The 18,729-nt window shown below is 42.7% G+C and overlaps 1 protein-coding gene across 2 annotated transcripts in view; it reads right to left on the reverse strand.

The window, feature by feature from the left end:
• Positions 1–274: 274 nt before the first annotated feature.
• The window catches only part of LOC133510731 (teashirt homolog 2), a 57,272-nt gene continuing 38,817 nt past the window's right edge, over positions 275–18,729 (reverse strand). Inside the window, exons 1-2 of one of the 2 annotated variants that reach the window (XM_061839034.1) lie at positions 17,316–17,482; positions 275–4,043 (exon numbers count right to left, since the gene is read on the reverse strand). In XM_061839034.1, coding sequence (XP_061695018.1) covers positions 1,024–4,038 — 3,015 coding nt within the window. In that variant the 5' untranslated portion in view covers positions 4,039–4,043; positions 17,316–17,482 and the 3' untranslated portion in view covers positions 275–1,023. Of the gene's footprint in view, positions 4,044–17,315; positions 17,483–18,729 lie in introns of those variants that run through there. The other variant, XM_061839025.1, reaches the window with a different exon arrangement.

An 18,729-nucleotide genomic window follows, 5' to 3' on the forward strand; every position in this document is an offset into this window, starting at 1 on the left:
ATCATAATTTTCTATCTTACTGAATCATCCACATCAGCGGACAGAGAGGTGACAGTTAATGGAGTTATTTTTAAAGTAGAGAGGAAAAAAAAACAAATATATCCAAAATAGAATATTTCTCGTCCATGCTGTCATGTCGTAGCACGATATATTTATCTTTTGATTTGAAAAAAATGTTAGGCTATTAACGTGCTGCCACTGTCTCCTGTGATAACTGTTAAAGGTATCAAAGATACAAATTCCACCACTCAGACGTGCACTTGTTAAATCCGTGATTCGTACCGAGTTGCATGCATGATTATTTTACACAATTGTTTTAAATGAAAACAATCACAATAATATAAGCTGTTATCAAATGTTAACTCTTTATTTGAATATGTAAAAAAAAAGGTGCAAGGACCACAGGTATCATTTGTCTTGCAGCTTGTACTCATTGCGTGTGTCTTTTTTATTTCAAACATAATTTACGTGTGAAATAGTTTTGCTTTTGAAATGCTCAAGCCAATTTTAAGACTTGTTCCGACTCCAAATTGATGATTAAACATTAAAGTGCTTTCCACCCCTTCCTTTATCCCTCATCTATTTCACTTCTATTATGGCGACACAAAACAGCTTTACATAGAAATAACCTGTACAGATCTGTACAGCGCGGCCTGCTCCACATTTATGCAGGTGTTCCGTATCCCAAAGGTTTGCAAAGTACAATTGTTCTCTTTCCATAATGTTGCCTTTCATATACAATTGAAATTTGACATATCAGAAATAATAAATAGTAGTCATAGCCGCGGCTACGCATGCAACATCAGCATTTACGTTTCTTCAAGCAGTAATAAAATTCATTACTGGTGATGCATTGGAGCAGGGTGCAAACGTTTGTCTTCGTGTCAATCTAACGTTTCCTAACCAGTGTGTCTTTGCTGCCACGACAGCAAATGTTGTACAGTACTACACGATGCTAACTGGGAACTGTTGAAATGTCCAACCCGTGTGTTAAAACAATAACCGTGTCGATCGTATGAAAAACTATTCCTTGTCCATCTCCACATACTGTGAATGGTTGTCAGGGGATTTGCTGTGTGTTTTACTCAAATGAAGTTTGATGGCGTGATTACTGGCAAATGTCCGACAACACAGCTTACATTTAAACTTAGAGTCAACTTCCTCCTCCGGGACCAGAGTCTCTGATGCTCGGACGCCGAGGACCTTCGGGAGCTCTGCTTCGTCCACCTTGATCTGATGCTCCACGGGCATCTTGCACATGTCTTTGATCTGGAAGCCCAGATGGGACTCCAGGTGGGAAATGAAGCTTGTCGGCGACCTGAACTGGGAAGCGCAGTCATTGCAGTAGAAGACCGGGTGGCCTGTGTCCATGTTCTTCAGGAATTTGGTGCCTCCCGTTTTCCGCAACTGGTATTTCACATTTGCTAACCAATGGCTTATGGTGGTCATGGAGAGTCCCGTGAACTTCGAGATGTGCATCCGCTCCTGCGGACCGAGGTCAGACAGAAGATACTTCCCCTCCGAAGTGAGGAAGAGGCTGGAGGCGAACTGAGCTTGCAAGATGAGAAGATGGCGAGGATTCCAGTTGGATTGGCGGCCTTTGCGCTTGTGGACGGAGTACACCTCGGCGGACACATCCTCAAAGCGCCTGACATCCGACTCCAGTTTCATGGCTGGAAGCCTAGATGCTACAGGGGGCTTTGGTGTGGTGGCTTTAGGAAGAACTTTAACCATGTCGGCGATGTCAGACAGAGCGTACTTCTGTGGCATCGGGACGGAGGGCTGCAGCTGCAAAGACCTTGGCTTGCTGTTTTTCGATTTAGTCAGATCTATTGGTTGGTCATCAGTTGCAAAAACAAAGTTTTTTTTAGGCTTGTTCTTTGCCAGATTACTGAGCATAAGTGAGGGTTTGTCCCTGCAGTTGTTAGTGTTAGCGAAAATGGACTGGATATGAGAAGACAGGTTATCTTCTCGCAAATTATTAGGTTTATTTGCTTTGCCCAAATGATTGTTCAGGACCGACTGGAGAGCACTAAGAGGGTTTACAGCAAGGTTATCCAGAGTGTCTTTGAGAGATTCTGCGGTGCTGGCAGAGGGGCTCGGAGTCTTGGCCCTGTCAGAGAAATCGGGGCTCAGCTTCCCTTTGATCGCCTCGCTCGCGTCATTCCCACAGTCGGCATCTGGCTTTGAAGAGAAAGAGGAATCATCCTGACAATCACTGTCGTCTGTCTCCATTAGATCAAGCTTCACACTTTGACTTTCTTTCCCATCACTAATCACAGCTGTTTCTTGTTTGATGTCAAAGTTTTTATGTGTCCCCTGGGGACTCTCAAGGCCCGTGGCACCATACTTTTCCTTTGGGGCGAGGGCCCTCAGCTTTTGGTGAAACGTTTGCTTCAGCTGAACGGGAGGCGACGCAGATGTGACGGGGTTGCTTTTGATAATGCCAGAGATCTGATAGGCAGCGTGAATGCTCGGGTAGGCACTCCAGCTCGGCGTCCCTGTTTGCGCTTTATTGATGGCCGAGGCCACTGTGTTGGCTAAAGACTTAAGAATGTCCCCCCCTCCACCAGAATCCTGCTCCAGATCTTCCTCCCGGAGATAAGGGTATTTAAATTCCCCATTTCCTGCCTTTTGATCTTCACTCGCTTGCTTGTCATCTTTTGCTTCAATTTCTTCCATTTTATCTGATGCACTCTCCCCTTGGCTGTTCCTCTCGCTGCTTGCAGGGGAAACATTTTTGGGAGACAACTTTTCTCCGTCCGGTTCACTGGCATTGGGCTCAGCTAACACCTGGATCTTCTCCACGACCAGGGGCTCGAGCGCTAGCTGTTTACCCTTCTTGGAAGCAGAATTGGTAACCTTGATGAAATGCCCAGTCACCATCATGTGTGTGGTGAGTTGCTGCAGGGTGTCATGGGAGCTTCCGCACTCCATGCATTTTAAAATCTGAGATTTGCACGTCTCAAACTGCCATGTGTAACTTGCGCCGTTCTGATAGCCATAGCGACTATTGTTTGCATTTGAAACTGCAACAGCACGTTGGGTGTCGCTGTACCCGGACGCACCGGTTGTAGAGTCAGGGGAGCACGGCCTGGCGGTTTCAAATGCACGCTTCTTTGCTGGTGGCAGTAGTTTGGGGGTGATTACTGGTATTGGCTCCTTTAAAGGCACTTTTTGGTAATGCTTAGTTTTGATCATGTGGACGCTTAAATCTTGGAGGGAGTCAAAAGAATGGCCACAGAACATGCACTTGAGAACTTTCTGTGCATCCTCCTTCCCTTCCAGATCCTGCATACTGCGTTTCTTTGATTTAGAGGAGGTTGCAGAGGAATTACTTTGCTTGCTGATGTTATTGTCCTGGTAGTGACCACTCTTGTTCATGTGAACCGTCAGCTCGACTAGGGTGTCATATGCAGCACTGCAGTCCTTACAACGAAAGCGACTCGCACCTGTGAATACTGAACCACAGGGTTTGGTGCTTTGCCGGTACAGGTGGACTGAACTAAAAAGGTTGGGTTTGGAAGTGGGCTTCGGGGAGACAGTCTGCTGCAGGGTCTTGGAGAGAGCATCCTGGTGCCAGTCAAACTCACTTTTGGTGCTTCCGTTGGTGCTGTCACAGTTGGCTTTGCTGGTGTTTTTGCCCAATTTTAATTCTGTCCCAACTCCTGTCCAGTAGGAATCTGAAAGAAAGTTTGCATAGGCTGCCCTCATTTTCTGCAAGCTATTGCCCATCTCATCTTTACGTTTAGAGCTGTCCTCTTCTGCCTGGCCCTTGGTTGGCGAGGAGTTCTTGAAGTCAGACAGTCTGTCACAAGTGTCGCTGAGGTGCGATTCTAACTCTGCCTCTTGGTTTGACAGGAGACTGGCGGGAGAGTTCTGGTTGCTGTAACTGTTGGCACTCCTGTTGTCCAGCTCATGGTCCTCAGACACTTTGGGGCTGGTCTTTTCCGAGAAATCCTCTTCTGTCAGGGTGCCATTCTCTCCATCTTCCTCAATGATGGAGTCGTGAAGAGCAGTGTCTCCATCATCAGGCATGTATACTAAAACAACAAATGAAAGACATTGCGATATTAGTGACATCCAGTTTGATTTGGTGGACCTTTAGTTGTGTAGCAACACGCAGCGAATAATCTCAACAAGATCAGGTCAAACCAGTACTTCATCACAACAAAAGTTCAGAACATTCATGGGGAGACTTACCCATGCCCTGGTTGGAACCCAACAGAGTGAATAGGAGCATGTTTGCTTTTAAATTTAGCACATCAATATCCCTGCCTCCATGTGACGATATGTTTTTTTATTCTTTTTCCATGCTGGACTAACCTTTTATGCTCACATTCACCAAGAACCAACAAACTTGAAGGGATTCTTTCGCTCTCCATTCACCTTCCTGTTTAATCCGATCAAGTTTACAAAGCTTCTTCCATGCAGTACTCTACATGTTCATCCACAATTTTATTTCTCTCGGGTTTTTTTTGCTCACAGTTGCCATTGAAATGACGATATGTTTAATGAAAAAATACCCCTTTATCTAAAATAAATACAAATGCAATCTTACGCTATGTAATTCCACATTTCAAACAAGCTACAACTAAACTCGTAAGGTGTGAGGATTTTAAAATGCATAGTACACAAGGGATACTGCTGTCTGGATGAGCAGTGGGCATGATTGTGATTGTAAATGCAGTCTGAGGCTACAACCTGTGTGTAATTACTACCATAAAGTGGGGAACACTACTCTAAATGGTCATCCCTAATTCAGAAAAAAAAAACACATTTGAGTCATTTAAGCCAACATTTGTGTCATGTGAGACTTTGTGCTGAAGACAGTGTCTTTACGAACAGAGTGCTGCAGCCTGTGATTCACGACGGGCTATCGACTTAGTGTTGCGTCCAAGGCTTTTCTGGCTCAACTTGATGTGTTTACAACAGTCATTGGCGACTGAGTGACAAAAGCAAATTGATTCTTCTGAGTCCTGTTAACCGTTATTGCAAATGACCTCTTCCACAGTGATTAAGGAGCACGGCAAGTGCAGTGAAAATGCGAGTCTTTTACTTCTCAGCCCCACTGCTGCCTTCTCCAAAGCCAAAAAATAAATAAACAAATAAAAGATTACATACTAATGTCACGGCATGCACCAAACTTTCAAGGCGGTGAGGAAACATGACTTCAGCAGATGGTTCCAGTGATTTGACATCAGGAAACTGATTTTGCTGACGGCAAAACAGAATTATGTTGCAAATGTGAGCAATGATGAAGCGCAATGAAACTGTACATAAATAACAACTTTTGAGAGATTACGGGCAAGCTGTCAGGTCTTTACATTCCCCATGACAGCCTCATAAACAGTAATTACATCTTTCATTATTCACCTGTTCCTTTCCCCTACTCCTACTGCACAAACATTATTGCTTTCATTAACAGATAATTAAGCAACACTATTACTAATTGGCAGTCTTCCCGTCACGCAATTAGAAGGAGTCTGACTCAGCACGAAGAATTTTCACGTGGTGCTGGAAAACGTCCTCTTGAAATGGCCGTCAACGGTATCACGACCGACGTCCTCTTCGGAAGCCACTTTGCCATAAATGAAGTTTGTCAGCACAAATCTGAGATGTTTTCCACCTCGCAGCCATGCAGGGAAAATGTGCATTTTGGGAGAAAGACTTGGCAGATGCGCTCCCGCTTAAAAAATGAATGGGACATAACAGCCGTGCCCGGGTGCACTTATGCCTTTCACGTGGTTAATATTTCCCCTCTCTTCCAAGCAGCACTCGCCGCTCCCACGCCGGCCGGTTCGAGGAACGCCTCGCCTCTTTTCTTTCTGAAAATAAAACTTTTTCCTTTTTAAATCAATATTTCACAAGCGCCTCCAGAGAAAGCCTGGAGGTGAGTTGCTTGCTAGCTAATGGCCACAAGTTGGCGATGGGCTTTGGACTTTTAAAACAAATATAGAGAACGTGGCATCATGAATACACACAAAAGCCCCCGACGTGCTGTGACCTTGATCCGCCGTAAGAGCGATGTTTTGATTGGCCGACCGACATCCGTGATGGCCTCTAAAACACCCTGGATGCTGAGGGAGCGTGGAGGTATGTTTTATTTAGTGTCTTATATATAGCGAGAGCTCTGACAAGCTCAACTGACAAGAACAAACGTCAAAGTGGAGCTATTAGCGTTTTTTGAGGCTAGAGGGAAACTGAATGCCCATGCTTTTTGTAAACTCCAAAATTCACTTTAATTTCACCTTTTTTTGGGTAAAATAATTGTGCATTCAGCAAGGGAGTGCCGGCGCTTATAGTTACATCAATTTGAATATGAAAGTCCATGTTATCACGCTGGGAGGTATCGTGGGAGATTAACAGCTGCCCTTCCTACTCTTCTAGGCGCTTCTATCAGATGCCCCGAGTAGCAAACTTCCAGAGGCACCAATTAACCTTCTGGCAGGCGTTGCTGGAATGTCCGACTCTTGCCTCTCAGCCGACGTTTGTAACTCCAATTTTTCTTAACGACCTTTAATAGGAACTGTGATTCAAGGGCAAGAAACCGGTGCTGTTTTCACACGGGAAAAGAAGTGGTTGACTACAGTAACAACAATGTTACAAACCCCAGAAAAAGATTTATTCTGTGGCAGAGAATACCAGGCCGGTTTCTGTTTTTATTTTTTTTTTTTTTCACTGAGGAGGCCTTTATGTTTCAAAACAAATATTTATATTTAATATTATTCCCACTATAATCTGTGTCTTCAAATTGTTTTAGTGAATCCAACATATTAGTCCTCAAGTGTCATCACCCTGGATGAGCATTTTCCCATTGTTGCAAACTCGCAACCCACTTTTATAGAAGTCAAGTAAAATAAACGTTTTATTTACTTTGAACATACCCATTTCCCATGAGTTTGACATACCAATGAGGCTGAGCTGCACTGTTTTTGTTTGCGGAAGTGAATAACACCTAATATGGTCCATGTGGAATCTTGGTATGCCTCTGAAAGACATCTGAATACGGGTATGATCAATAGAAACGTTTTCTAACTGTTCACGACCTATTTTTTAGGCCCGATTCACCAGTAGATAACATCCGTATTAGTGTACAACTTTGACTATTACGTATATTGCGATAATTCACCAATATGATTCGGAATACTGTCGACCCTGACATATGGTGGTAACAGCTGCCTAGTGACACCACCTTGTTTTTCTATTGAGATGGGAGAGGACAGACAATGCACTCACTGATAATTGAGGCACGGCTTTTATTACAAGAGTGGCCAAGATTTGATGAATGAAGGTCAAAGTAATTGTTCAAATTCCGTTTCCTGGCTATGTCGCAGGTCTGCGTAAGTTTTGTTAGGCAGAATCTCCAGCTGCAATCATTAGAGGCTCATTACACAACTTGAGGCTCCACTGCCCAAAAGAGCAGAGAAAGGACAAGGAGAGATGAAAGGAACACAGTCAGAAACATTCAGACGAACAACATGACAGTGAACAGGTAGGCGCTCAAACAAGGCGGATCCTACATTTGAAGGGCAAGGATAAAGTCGTTTGAAAATTGGCAAGGAATCAGCTGATGTCCCAAATGTTGTTTGTTGTTTTCCGTAATGATGGGACTGAAAAAAAGTTAGCTAATGGGATGTTTGCTACATTTTGCAGCTTTTTTTTTTTAACTGCACTCATGCCACACCCTATCCTATCCTTGAAACTGCTTCCCAATCTTTATGAAGATGAGGTAAATAATTTACGTTAGAAAAATGTTAGGGCACACCCCCACACAAAATTCACAAAAACTGGATAGATGTTTTTCTGCTTGTCACTATACATTGCTGGCATATATAATATGAAAAAGATACATTATTAGTAATAAAAAAAAAATAAATTCAGACCAATTAAGCAAAGTTAAATAATTTTCCGTAGCCCACTGGCTGGGAATCACTGGTTTAAAACATTATTTGGTTGCTATTCAAACATTTTATGACAGTGAAAGCTTGTCTCCCTTTCGTGTTGCGAAAATTGATTCAAAACAAAAATGTAAACAAAGAATCTTCCACTCCAAACAGGTTATCTCATGGATCTTGTAGGATCTGCTAATAAGACTTTAAACCACTAAATGAGAAGAGATCCTGATCCTGATCCTTACTCTACGCTTTCTCTAAAGGTACTTACTGCCTTAGGGTAGGACGAAGGCAACCTCACTACCTAGCTAACAAAACAGGAGGCTGGCACTGCTTAGCTGAGATTTAGCATGTCATAAACCACTGTTAAAGCCTCCAATCTGTGTCAAGGCAAATTTATATCTTCAGATGGAGATATGCAAAGGTCAAAAAAGCCGAGGTGTCCATCGTAAATCCACGGGCTGAAGTGTTTTGAAGCTTTATCCGTGATAGCGGGCGCTTGGCATAGTGAGGCCTAGATTTACGGCGGCAGGGCCCTGTTTGTCAGCCAACACACTCTTTCCCTTACGTCTACAGAATGTAGCTAAGTGCTTCGGCCATACTAGATTACTTTTACGGCGACATCCAGACACTGGCAGCAAGTTGTCCAAGACCATTGGTACAGAGAGCGTACAGGAGCAAATATTTAGTGTACGACGTTTGGAACTTCAGAGCGCACAGTGCTTGCTTGCTTGTTGGATGGAGGAATCTCAGGAAGTGTCAGTCATTTGAGGAATTTCCTGTTTCAACACACCATCGTGTAGGAATGATTCACACTCCCAAGATTAACACTTACTTCATTAAATTTAGAGTAGAAACACTTGCATATTTTCAAGGGTGAGACAGCAGGTTAAGGTTCAACTATGCGTACTAAGTTTTCCGTGTTACCAAAATAATGTAAAAACTGCTGAATTTATTAATTGAGTGCGTGAGGCATAGTAGCACCACCTACAGAGGACCACAACTCCAGACAAATTACAAGTTGAAGTTCAAATTTACAATCGAGTGCGACATTTTTGACCAGAGTTACTTCTCAGCAGATTGAGTTCATATAATTGGCCTGTTTATTTCTGCTACAACACTGCTTGTCGCGAATGAAGCTCACAAATGTGCACACTAACCACAAAGAACAACTTGTCGTCTTCATCATGTCGTGAGTTGAGATAAAACAATGTCAAATAGCATTAGTGTATTTGCACGATGTCTGTGTCCAAACCTGAGCTATAAAGTTAACACAGACGTCAGGCCTAACACAATGAAAAAGTAGGAGACAGTTCGGAAACTGCTTGTTACAAGCTTATTACAATAATACTATAGTTCCATGCAGGTATGGATGGACAAAGGCTGAGCCCACTTTTGTGCTCAAGCACTACATTTTACATTTAGACTTTTAAAACCAACACATGGGCTTGATATTTTGTAGATCAGGTTTTAAAAAAAAAGCTATGTAAAATAGTTACAAAATAAATAAAAAATAATTTCATTTTTATAATGAATTCTAGTTAATTAACCAATGATTTAGCTAAACAAATTCAAAACAAATGTAAATGAGTTTTTTCTTTTTTTTCATTTTTTTAATTTATTTTAAATTCTATTGTGCATGTATATAGTTTGTGTTATTGAGAGCTTGAATTGAATATTACTGCTCCACCGAAGCTGCTGAAGCAAACATTTTACCACAAAACCTTTTGTTTCGTAAAACTATGTTGTGTTTTTTTCTTCCTTCCAAATGATAAGGGGATTTTTTTAATGATTGTAAACAAAACAGTTCACAATTTGGAGATATATGCTTTAGTAAATTTCTTTTTTTTTTGTCAATTTTACATATGGTCATTCCCCACGTTGGTCTGTTATCTTACAAATTATTGAGCAATCTCTAGTTTTGTAAATTGCCCTTCTATCTGTCACAACGCAATGCAAATGGCTCAAACAAGAAGAAGCTGTACTCTTTAAGTAGGTTTAAAGGTACAATTACTTCATAGTAATGATTTTTAATATGGTGAATCACGGAGAAAAAGCTGCAGAATAAGTAGTAAGACTATCTTCTGGCGATGTGTGCACGACGTACCTGGATGACTGTACTCATGCTCAGCTACTTCGCCCACACACAAACAACCCCCCCAAATGCTCTCAGGCTGTCTCAGGCTTCACTTTTGCTGCCCGCCAATCAATACCTCTTTTTACTTCTCATTGATTTCTTAGCGGAGGGAGCGACCTAAGCAAGACTGTTATGACATTTCCAGATTTCCCGCTGTCCTTGCAACAATCAATTACATGTGCATGGCAATCAAAAGCTCTTTGCAAAATGAAGCTGCCCCGTGACATTTTCATCTTGGAGATTTATGCCATGTAACGTACAAGAAAAATGGCATCAGTGAACATTCTGTGGGTTGCCGCGATAACTATCACCCTCTCCCTTACATGAAAGTAGCAATTAATGGTGTGTGTCAATTTCAAAACACTTAAAATAAGTGTGGATGTGTCAGTCAAAAGAAAAAAAAAAGTTGGGTTCCAAACAAAGTCGCGGTGGTCTTTTTGTGTGGAGAACAAGCGAAATAAAAGTTGTGTCCTCTGTGAGCTATGATTAGATGGCGACGCGCACCCGCCACAAGGTGTAATATTTGACATCTTGATATCTGACGACATGTGTGAGTCACGATCAAACGCCGACGCTGTCAGACATCCCGATGACAGACTTGATGACACGCTTGACGTCTGAAGTTAATTCTGAACACAGCCGCACACAAAAAAGGAACGAAATGGCAAAGTGTTAATTTTGAGGCCCGCAGCCATCTGTAAATATCTGCAAATGCTTTTCCTCGTCATCGCTTCCTGTCAGGAAACAGCCTTAGTGCACACGAGGACATAGACAGAACAATCGAGCCTGGGCTGCCTCCTTTTGACAAAATATGTCTGGAGGTTAATTGACATCACGGGATGAAATAGTATTTGATTTGCCTTTAAACAGGAGCATGTCGTTGCCTCCCTTCTGGCCCATTATTTCCTTGCAAGTCTCGAGTAAAGCGGCTCTGATGACGCCCTCGAGGGACTTCAACTACTCTGACGCACTACAACTGATCATTTCAGTGGTTTAGCCAGCAGAAGACTGTGGCATGATGCTGTGCATTGAGCAGATGAGGGATGGGAATTTGATCGCCAATCAATCAAATGATCAGAACGGTTCATTTGAACATGTATCTGTCCGTCCGTCCATCCAGCCATCCATCCATCCAGCCATTCATTTTCTCAGCCGCTTACCCTCACAAGGGTCGTGGAAGTGCTGGAGCCTATCCCAGCTGTCAACGGGCAGGAGGCGGGGTACACCCTGGACTGGTTGCCAGCCAATCGCAGGGCACATCGAGACAAACAGACGCACTCACAATCACACCTAAGGACAATTTAAAGTGTCCCATTAATCTTGCGTGTTTTGGGGATGTGGGGGGAAACAGGAGTGCCCGGAGAAAACCCACGCAGGCACAGGGCGAACATGCAATCTCCACACAGGTGCGGCCGGTATTTGAACCCTGGTCCTTAGAACGGTGAAATTTTGGCACAAAAGTTCCTGAAATGCAAAGTCAGCATACAGTCAGGGCTACGAATGATTGTTTTAGGCCACATCACGATTGAACCCAACTGATGTGGGCCATTATGAAAAAAACACAATGAGTGAGATCAGGGCCCACCTACTGGTGTGCTGCAACAGAAAAACTGCGACCCTGTATCAGGTTTTTAGGCTCAACATGTAGTAGCATATTATAAAAACGTCCATCCATCCATCCATCCATCCATCCATCCATCCATCCATTTTCTTTGCTGCTTACCCACATGAGGGTCACGGGGAGTGCAAGAGCCTATCCCAGCTGTCAACGGGCAGGATGCAGGTTACACCCTGAACTGGTTGCCAGCCAATCGCAGGGCACAATGAGACAAACAGCCGCACTCACAATCACACCGAGCCCCAATTTAGAGCAGGGGTCACCAACGCGGTGCCCGCGGGCGAATGGTAGCCTGCGAGGACCACATAAGGTGCCCGCGAGGTATGTTCTAAAAATACCATAGCCCACAAACTGTTACTATTATTTGTGCTTTAAATTCTGAATGTGACTTGCTTACGTAAATTAAAATTTTAAAATAACTGTAATGTCATTTACTACAATAAATTAAAACAAAAATATTTTATGTACGTGTAATGAAGTGAGTCTGAAATTTGCCGCAAACAGGTCACGTAGCCCTTCATACGGTCGGTGCTCACGAAGTAGCCCTCAGCCTCAAAAAGGTCGTTGAGCCCTGATTTAGAGTGTCCAATTAATGTTGTTGTTGTTGTTTTTGGGATGTTGGAGGAAACCAGAGTGCCCGGAGAAAACGCATGCAGGCACGGGGAGAACATACAAACTCCACACAGGCGGGGCTGGGATCGAATTTGGATCCTCAGAACTGTGAGGCCAATGCTTTCCAGCCGATCCACCGTGCCGCCATTATTAGGACATTATCAGTCAAAATCAGACTTTCTGTGGCAATAGCATTAAATTTTGTTGAAATACGTTTGTACTTCTTCCTGTCTTCAGCTGACCATCTCAGCATGCAAGCTAGTTGGGTGTGAATGAACTGCACTCTCTTCAGGTTGCTGCCAAGTAGTGAAATCCATTACATCGCCTTTGCTTCACGACAAAAGTGAAGCGATGGAACGGACAGACAACAGAGTCCGACGCTCCGAGCCAAACATTTTTGGATTCAAACACACAAGTCAAGCGTGATCAAATTAAGTCTACTGATTCTTGCCCTGAAATGAAAACAAAAACTCCTCAAACGGTACCCAAGTTATTTATGTGCTAACTCCTTGCATTCACTTTACACCACTCTGCCCTTCGTGTTGAGGCAACGAAATATTTCAACGCTTCCAACAAATCTTATATTTGAATATTGAAACATTTCAAACCAGATGCTGCTCTATACCCCACGAACCTTATATGCTGTGGTAACCACTTTTTATTGTATTTGTTTAAAACACAGTTTACATACTTTTCTGAGGGGTCATTTAAGCAGAAGTCATTGGGCCAGAAATGAAGTCCACCCTCTGTTGGTGCAAACCCCAAATCAACAACAAAACAGTCCACATTCTTCTGCAATCCACGGTCCATGTTCAGACATTTTGTCGCTTTGTGGAGGGGCTGTGGGCTGAGGGTGGGGGGCATATACAGAGCTCTATTTATCTCCACTAAGCCATCCTTCCATTTCTAGAGCGCCGGTCCCCATGATAGGGTCACAGATGAGCTGGAGCTGATCCAGGCTGACTCTGAGCAAGACTGGTAGGGTTTTAGTCATGCTGTATATCGCAATCCCACTTGGGTTCTGCTTGGAAATTTACAGCTATTATTGCTGTACAATTAAAAAAAAATCCTTCCATTTCAAACTATATGAAGAGTGGATATAGCCATTTTTGTTTTTTCTGTAGATTCTTTGATTTATATATTCTATAAATATATTATTTAAACATATATATATAATATAAAAATATATTAGCACATTATATATATTATATAATGTAATATATTATTATATTATATAAAGGGTGGCAGAGTGGATCAGCCGGTAAAGCGTTGGCCTCACAGTTCTGAGGACCCAAGGTTCGATCCCAACCCCGCCTGTGTGTATTTTGCATGTTCTCCCCGTGGCTGCGTGGGTTTTCTCCGGGCACTCCGGTTTCCTCCCACATCCCAAAAACATGCAACATTAATTGGATACTCTAAATTGCTCATCGGTGTGAATGTGAGTGCGGCTGTTTGTCTCTATGTGCCTTGCGATTGGCTGGCAACCAGTTCGGGGTGTACCCCGCCTCCTGCCCGTTAACAACTGGGATAGGCTCCAGTGAGAAGAAAATGGATGGCTGGAAGTATGGATTGTATAAATCTGTCTGAACTCTTGATGTTTTTTTTTTTTAATTACTAGCATTTAAATGTGCAAAAGACACTGTTATCATCATTATGACTTTCATTATTTTGAAAACAAAAATGGCAAAGACATTTTTAGGATTTTCAGGATTCAAAACATTTCTTAAAATTATGCATGAGGTCTGGAAAGGTATGTGTTGAAAATCCCCACACGTCCACGCAATTATTCCTGATCAAAAAGGGACACATTCATTTTCCACATCCATCCCCAGACAAGACCATAAAAAGCATCTTTAAAAGAGGTGTTCTGTGTCCGTTTGGGCTCCAAAAAGCACACGTGGGGGGAAAAGCCCATCTTGATTTCTGTATGCATGACAGAGATGCTACTTTAAGCACATTACGTCCTCCACTAAACACAAGTTATTCATGCAGATAAATGCCTCGTTCTTGTACACCCTCAACCTGAATATTTGATGCCCTAATATAATCACATGAAAACTTGCGGCTCAAAAGAGGACAACAGATTGTGTGCGTAGCAAACGATGCTCAGATGGACCCGCCGCCAGATTAATACGACGGGATAGCGGATGCGACACCATCTCCTGCCATCTGGCTCTTCGTTTGGCCAAAAAGGATCACAATAATTAAGGCAATTAATCAAAGAAATGTTTTCACAAGCCAAATTTGGTAAGCTAAAAAAAAAAAAAAAAAAAACACTGAGGACACGTCCAACTGTAATGAGAATTTTTTTCACATAGCCTACACCTTGCTGATGATGTCATCGACTGAGGCGCGCGCCCCTTTTGATGAAATAATATTCTGCGTCAGTCGGCCCAAAGCCTAATTGGAAGCGAGCTGTCTGAGAGCGACACAATCTGCTCTCCGGAACCTCCAGTCATCACTTTGAATGAGCCGCGGACGACGCGTCACATGAGGTCGCTGCTGCACCTGCACACGCACGCAAACACTACACACACACACACACGCACACACACGCACGCACGCACACGCACGCACACATTCTGTTTCATCTTGACTTGAAATAAGAATATTGGACATGTGTCCATCATGCCCATGACCTTTGGCGACTTTAATTTACCACACAACCTGCCACTATTATTTTGTTATACTGTGAATGCATTTGCAATAGTTACCAGTTTTAAAATAATTTTGTCACATTCTCATTAATGGGATGTTGATGTTTCAGTGGCCTTTGTAGAATGCTTTTTTTCAAATGTATTATTTTGCCGTGGAGCCTTTGTGGACAGTATGTGGCTTATCTGGATAAATATTTGCATCATTATCATATGTATTGTATAGTTTAACACACAGGTGTCAAACTCAAGACCGGGGGCCAGATCCGGCCTGCCGCATGATTTTAAGTAGTCCGCGAAGCTAAATCATGTGTATTAACTTTTGTGATTTTTGTTCAAATCTGTACCAAAATTTCAAATTGTCATGTCATAAATGATCAAATTTAGGTATTATAAGGATTTTTGTGTTCCCAAACAACAAGCGTTGAAAAACACATTTTCCTTGATTTTTGATTCCTAAAGTTGTTCAGAAATTCCATGCGGAAATATGATGAGGCGGTCAAAGATTTTTATGGTTTCACAGTTATAACGGCCCGGTGAGGTAAACCGGAACTCCATTGTGGCCCGTGACAAAAAACAGTTTGACACCCCTGGTTTAACACATGAGTAACTGTACCCTGTATTTGTTGTATTTAGCTTTTTGGGCTCTGAACATAATGCACATTTGTACTCTTGAGTATTTCAGAGCACAGAGTAAACAACAAAGTGAAGCCATATCTGGTAATCATCTAAAGCAATTATTTCAATTATCAAACTGCATTACTTTAATGAAACCATCAGCTTCTAAATTATGGTGACCCTACATTGGCTTATAATAACGGTAACCCCAGGATCAAGTACTTTACTGGCCTGTAATAGCAGCGGACCAGTGTGGACTCCAGGACACCTTTCAAGTTGTGTTTAGTTCTAGATAGGGTGTACAATGCTGCCGGTCCAGACAGACCAAAAAAACAATAGGATGAGGTTCACTTCAAAACATGATAGAACACAGAACACTGCCTTGTGCTGTTAGCGTCTAGTGTGCACAGCTACATGTATCCTCTTGGGAACGCTTTAATTGTTCATGATATAGAATATGTAAAGGGTACAGCGTGTACCTTAAAGTTTGCTCCAATATTAAGGGCAGTCAAGTCTTTTGAATGACAATTTTATGTGAACAATGTCTAACCTCATCCAAATTGAACAAACAAAAATTAAAACAAACTGTGATGAATGTTCTATGCTCATACAAAAATATCTGCTGTGGACAGCATAGATAATTAAAAATATGATGTAAATGTGCTACACTGCCAATGGCAACAGGTGAAGTGATCTTTATTTTTTTTTTTTTTACAGCCCATTGTAGACAGGAGTTACTCGTATGCAATTTGGAATATGAGTTGTTGTTTCATGTGATTTCCTTAATTTCGATGTAAAGAATCCATTTTCCATTTTATCCATCGATAAAAAAATTGAGAGATACATAGGTGTATACTTACATAACTATGGGATGACAGTTTTTTGCCGATCCATATTAGGATTACCATAATTTCCGACCTATAAACCGCGGGTTTTTTCACCCACTTTCAACCCTGCTGTTTAAGCGGCTAATTCGTGCATTTTTTTCTAATGGCCGCAAGGGGGCACTCGAGTGGAAAAGATAAGAGTGAGACTGGTGGAAAGGAAGCGACTTTTACCGGTATGTGTTTTTTAAACGGCCCTGTTAGCGCTGGGCTAGCACTGTGTTAGCGTGTTGCTGCTGTGTTTCTGCCGTTTCTCAGTAATTTTTACCAGTATGTTTTTTAGCCGGCCCTGTTGGCACTGCTGTGCTCGCTTTAGTGCCATGCTGCTAGCGTTAGCGCTGTGCTAGCATGTTACTGCTGTGTTACTGCCGCGTCTCAGTGATTTAGGCATGTTTTTTTAACCGGCCCTGTTAGTGCTGTGCTACCGTGTTGCTACTGTGTAGGTGTGTAGGTTTGTTTTTTTACGAGCCCTGTTCGTTCTACAGTTTTGTTGCTATGTTAAAATGAGATAAGGAACTGAAACTTTGAAAACTCTTTCTGTGTACCGTCTTTCTTTGTAAAAATCTCGTGTTTCAATGTGGGTTTCAATGTGGGCACTTGCAGCTTTTACACAGTTGCGGCCCATGTATGTACCAAATGGTATTTCCTTTACAAATGTACTGGGTGAGGCTTATAATCAGGTGCGCTCTGGAGGCCGGAAATTACGGTTGAAAAAAAAAGATGGAGAAAGGCCATCAGCATGTCCCTGTAGCGTCCTCCGTGTCTAACAGACAAAGGGAAACAAAAGCCATCTCGGTGAGTTGTGGAGGAAGTCAAGATCGCAACTCCAGTGTACATTCATCAGATGATGGAAGATTCCAACACCCCACCACGGCTGATCCACTCACACAGACTCACAATCTGTTGTCTTAACCGGGCAGGCCGTGCTCGCGGCACGGGTCTCCAGCGGCAATGCGATGAGGTCCGATGCTTCCTTTCTGCAGAAGAGCACTTTACCCCTCGTTCACCCTTATCAGAGCGGGGGAGCCATCATCTCGCCGTACGCCACTCAAAAAGCGCGGCCCATATTGGAGCTGACCGCTCCAGCAAACAGGGAGGCGCTAATAAAAGAGCATCCTGCTCGCCTTCAGATTTCCCTGATGGACTGTCAGTCAGGAATGTTTGCGTGGCGGCCGCCAGGGAAGTGGGCAGCCGTTTAAAGGACCCTGCAACACATGACGCCTTTGTTCTGGTTATGAGGCACTGAGCGCCTCATTTCACTCACTGTGTAAATGCTGAGAGATGAGCATTCACACTCGGGTCGGGTGCATCCAAAAATATTTCTTCTTTTTCCAATCTTTCACCCGCTTGTCTTCTGCTGAATTGCAGCACAATCGCTAACATGGATTTCAACTCCAAATATATTTTGGAAATTGTCACATTTGTACACAATTATGAAAGGACTCTTTTTTTTTTTTTTTTTGGCAGAATAAATGTTTGGGAAGTCTGCCTCCCATTTGAGGGATTCTGGGTTTGAATCTTGAGGGATTCTGGGTTTGAATCTTGGCCCAGGAAATTGCATGGGATTTCTCCTGATTTCCAAAAGCTCGCACGTAAGGTTCCTTGAAGACTTTAAATTATCTATACAGTAAGGCGCGAGTGTGAATGTTTGTTCATCTATATGTGCCCTGTGATTGGCTGATAACTAGTCCAGGGTGTGTCCCTCATCTATCTTAAAGGTTAAGATCTAGCTCATCCTCAACCCTAATGTGGATAAGTACTGGAACGATAGAACTAGGTGATGGATATGTTTTGCTCTTTATCATCATGCACATGTTTCAATGTCACTTCGTAATGCAGGCATTCCTTATTGTTTTCCTCTGAACACATTTACTCCTGATGTTTTGGACATCACCTTCAAAAAAGCATTACGTGTCCGATCAGATTGCGCCGGCGTCATCACACTACTGCTCACAACGAGGGTGATTTTGCAAGGTGGGAAGGGACTGCTATGACATTAGATCATGAACAGAAAGGCAACGCTGCCATGGCACTGCAGCACTTGCTAACGCTGCATTCGAGACTGCTGGGAATGAAGAAAACTCTCAGTTGGAGATCACGAGGACTCACCCCAAAGCATTCCTCTCAAATGAAAAACAAAAAACATGGCGGACGACCACGTTACGATAGTACTTGTTTGTGATTATACATGGTGTAACCCCCCAAAATAGACATAATTTCTTTGTCTCTTTGCAAATGAGAATTATCTTGAATTTAAAGGAGATATGCCCAAATGATGATGTTGGACTTAAGTTTGAAGTTGATTTGTTTA

The sequence above is a fragment of the Syngnathoides biaculeatus genome, chromosome 2, assembly GCF_019802595.1.
Source record: "Syngnathoides biaculeatus isolate LvHL_M chromosome 2, ASM1980259v1, whole genome shotgun sequence".
NCBI classification, from domain to species: Eukaryota; Metazoa; Chordata; class Actinopteri; order Syngnathiformes; family Syngnathidae; genus Syngnathoides; species Syngnathoides biaculeatus.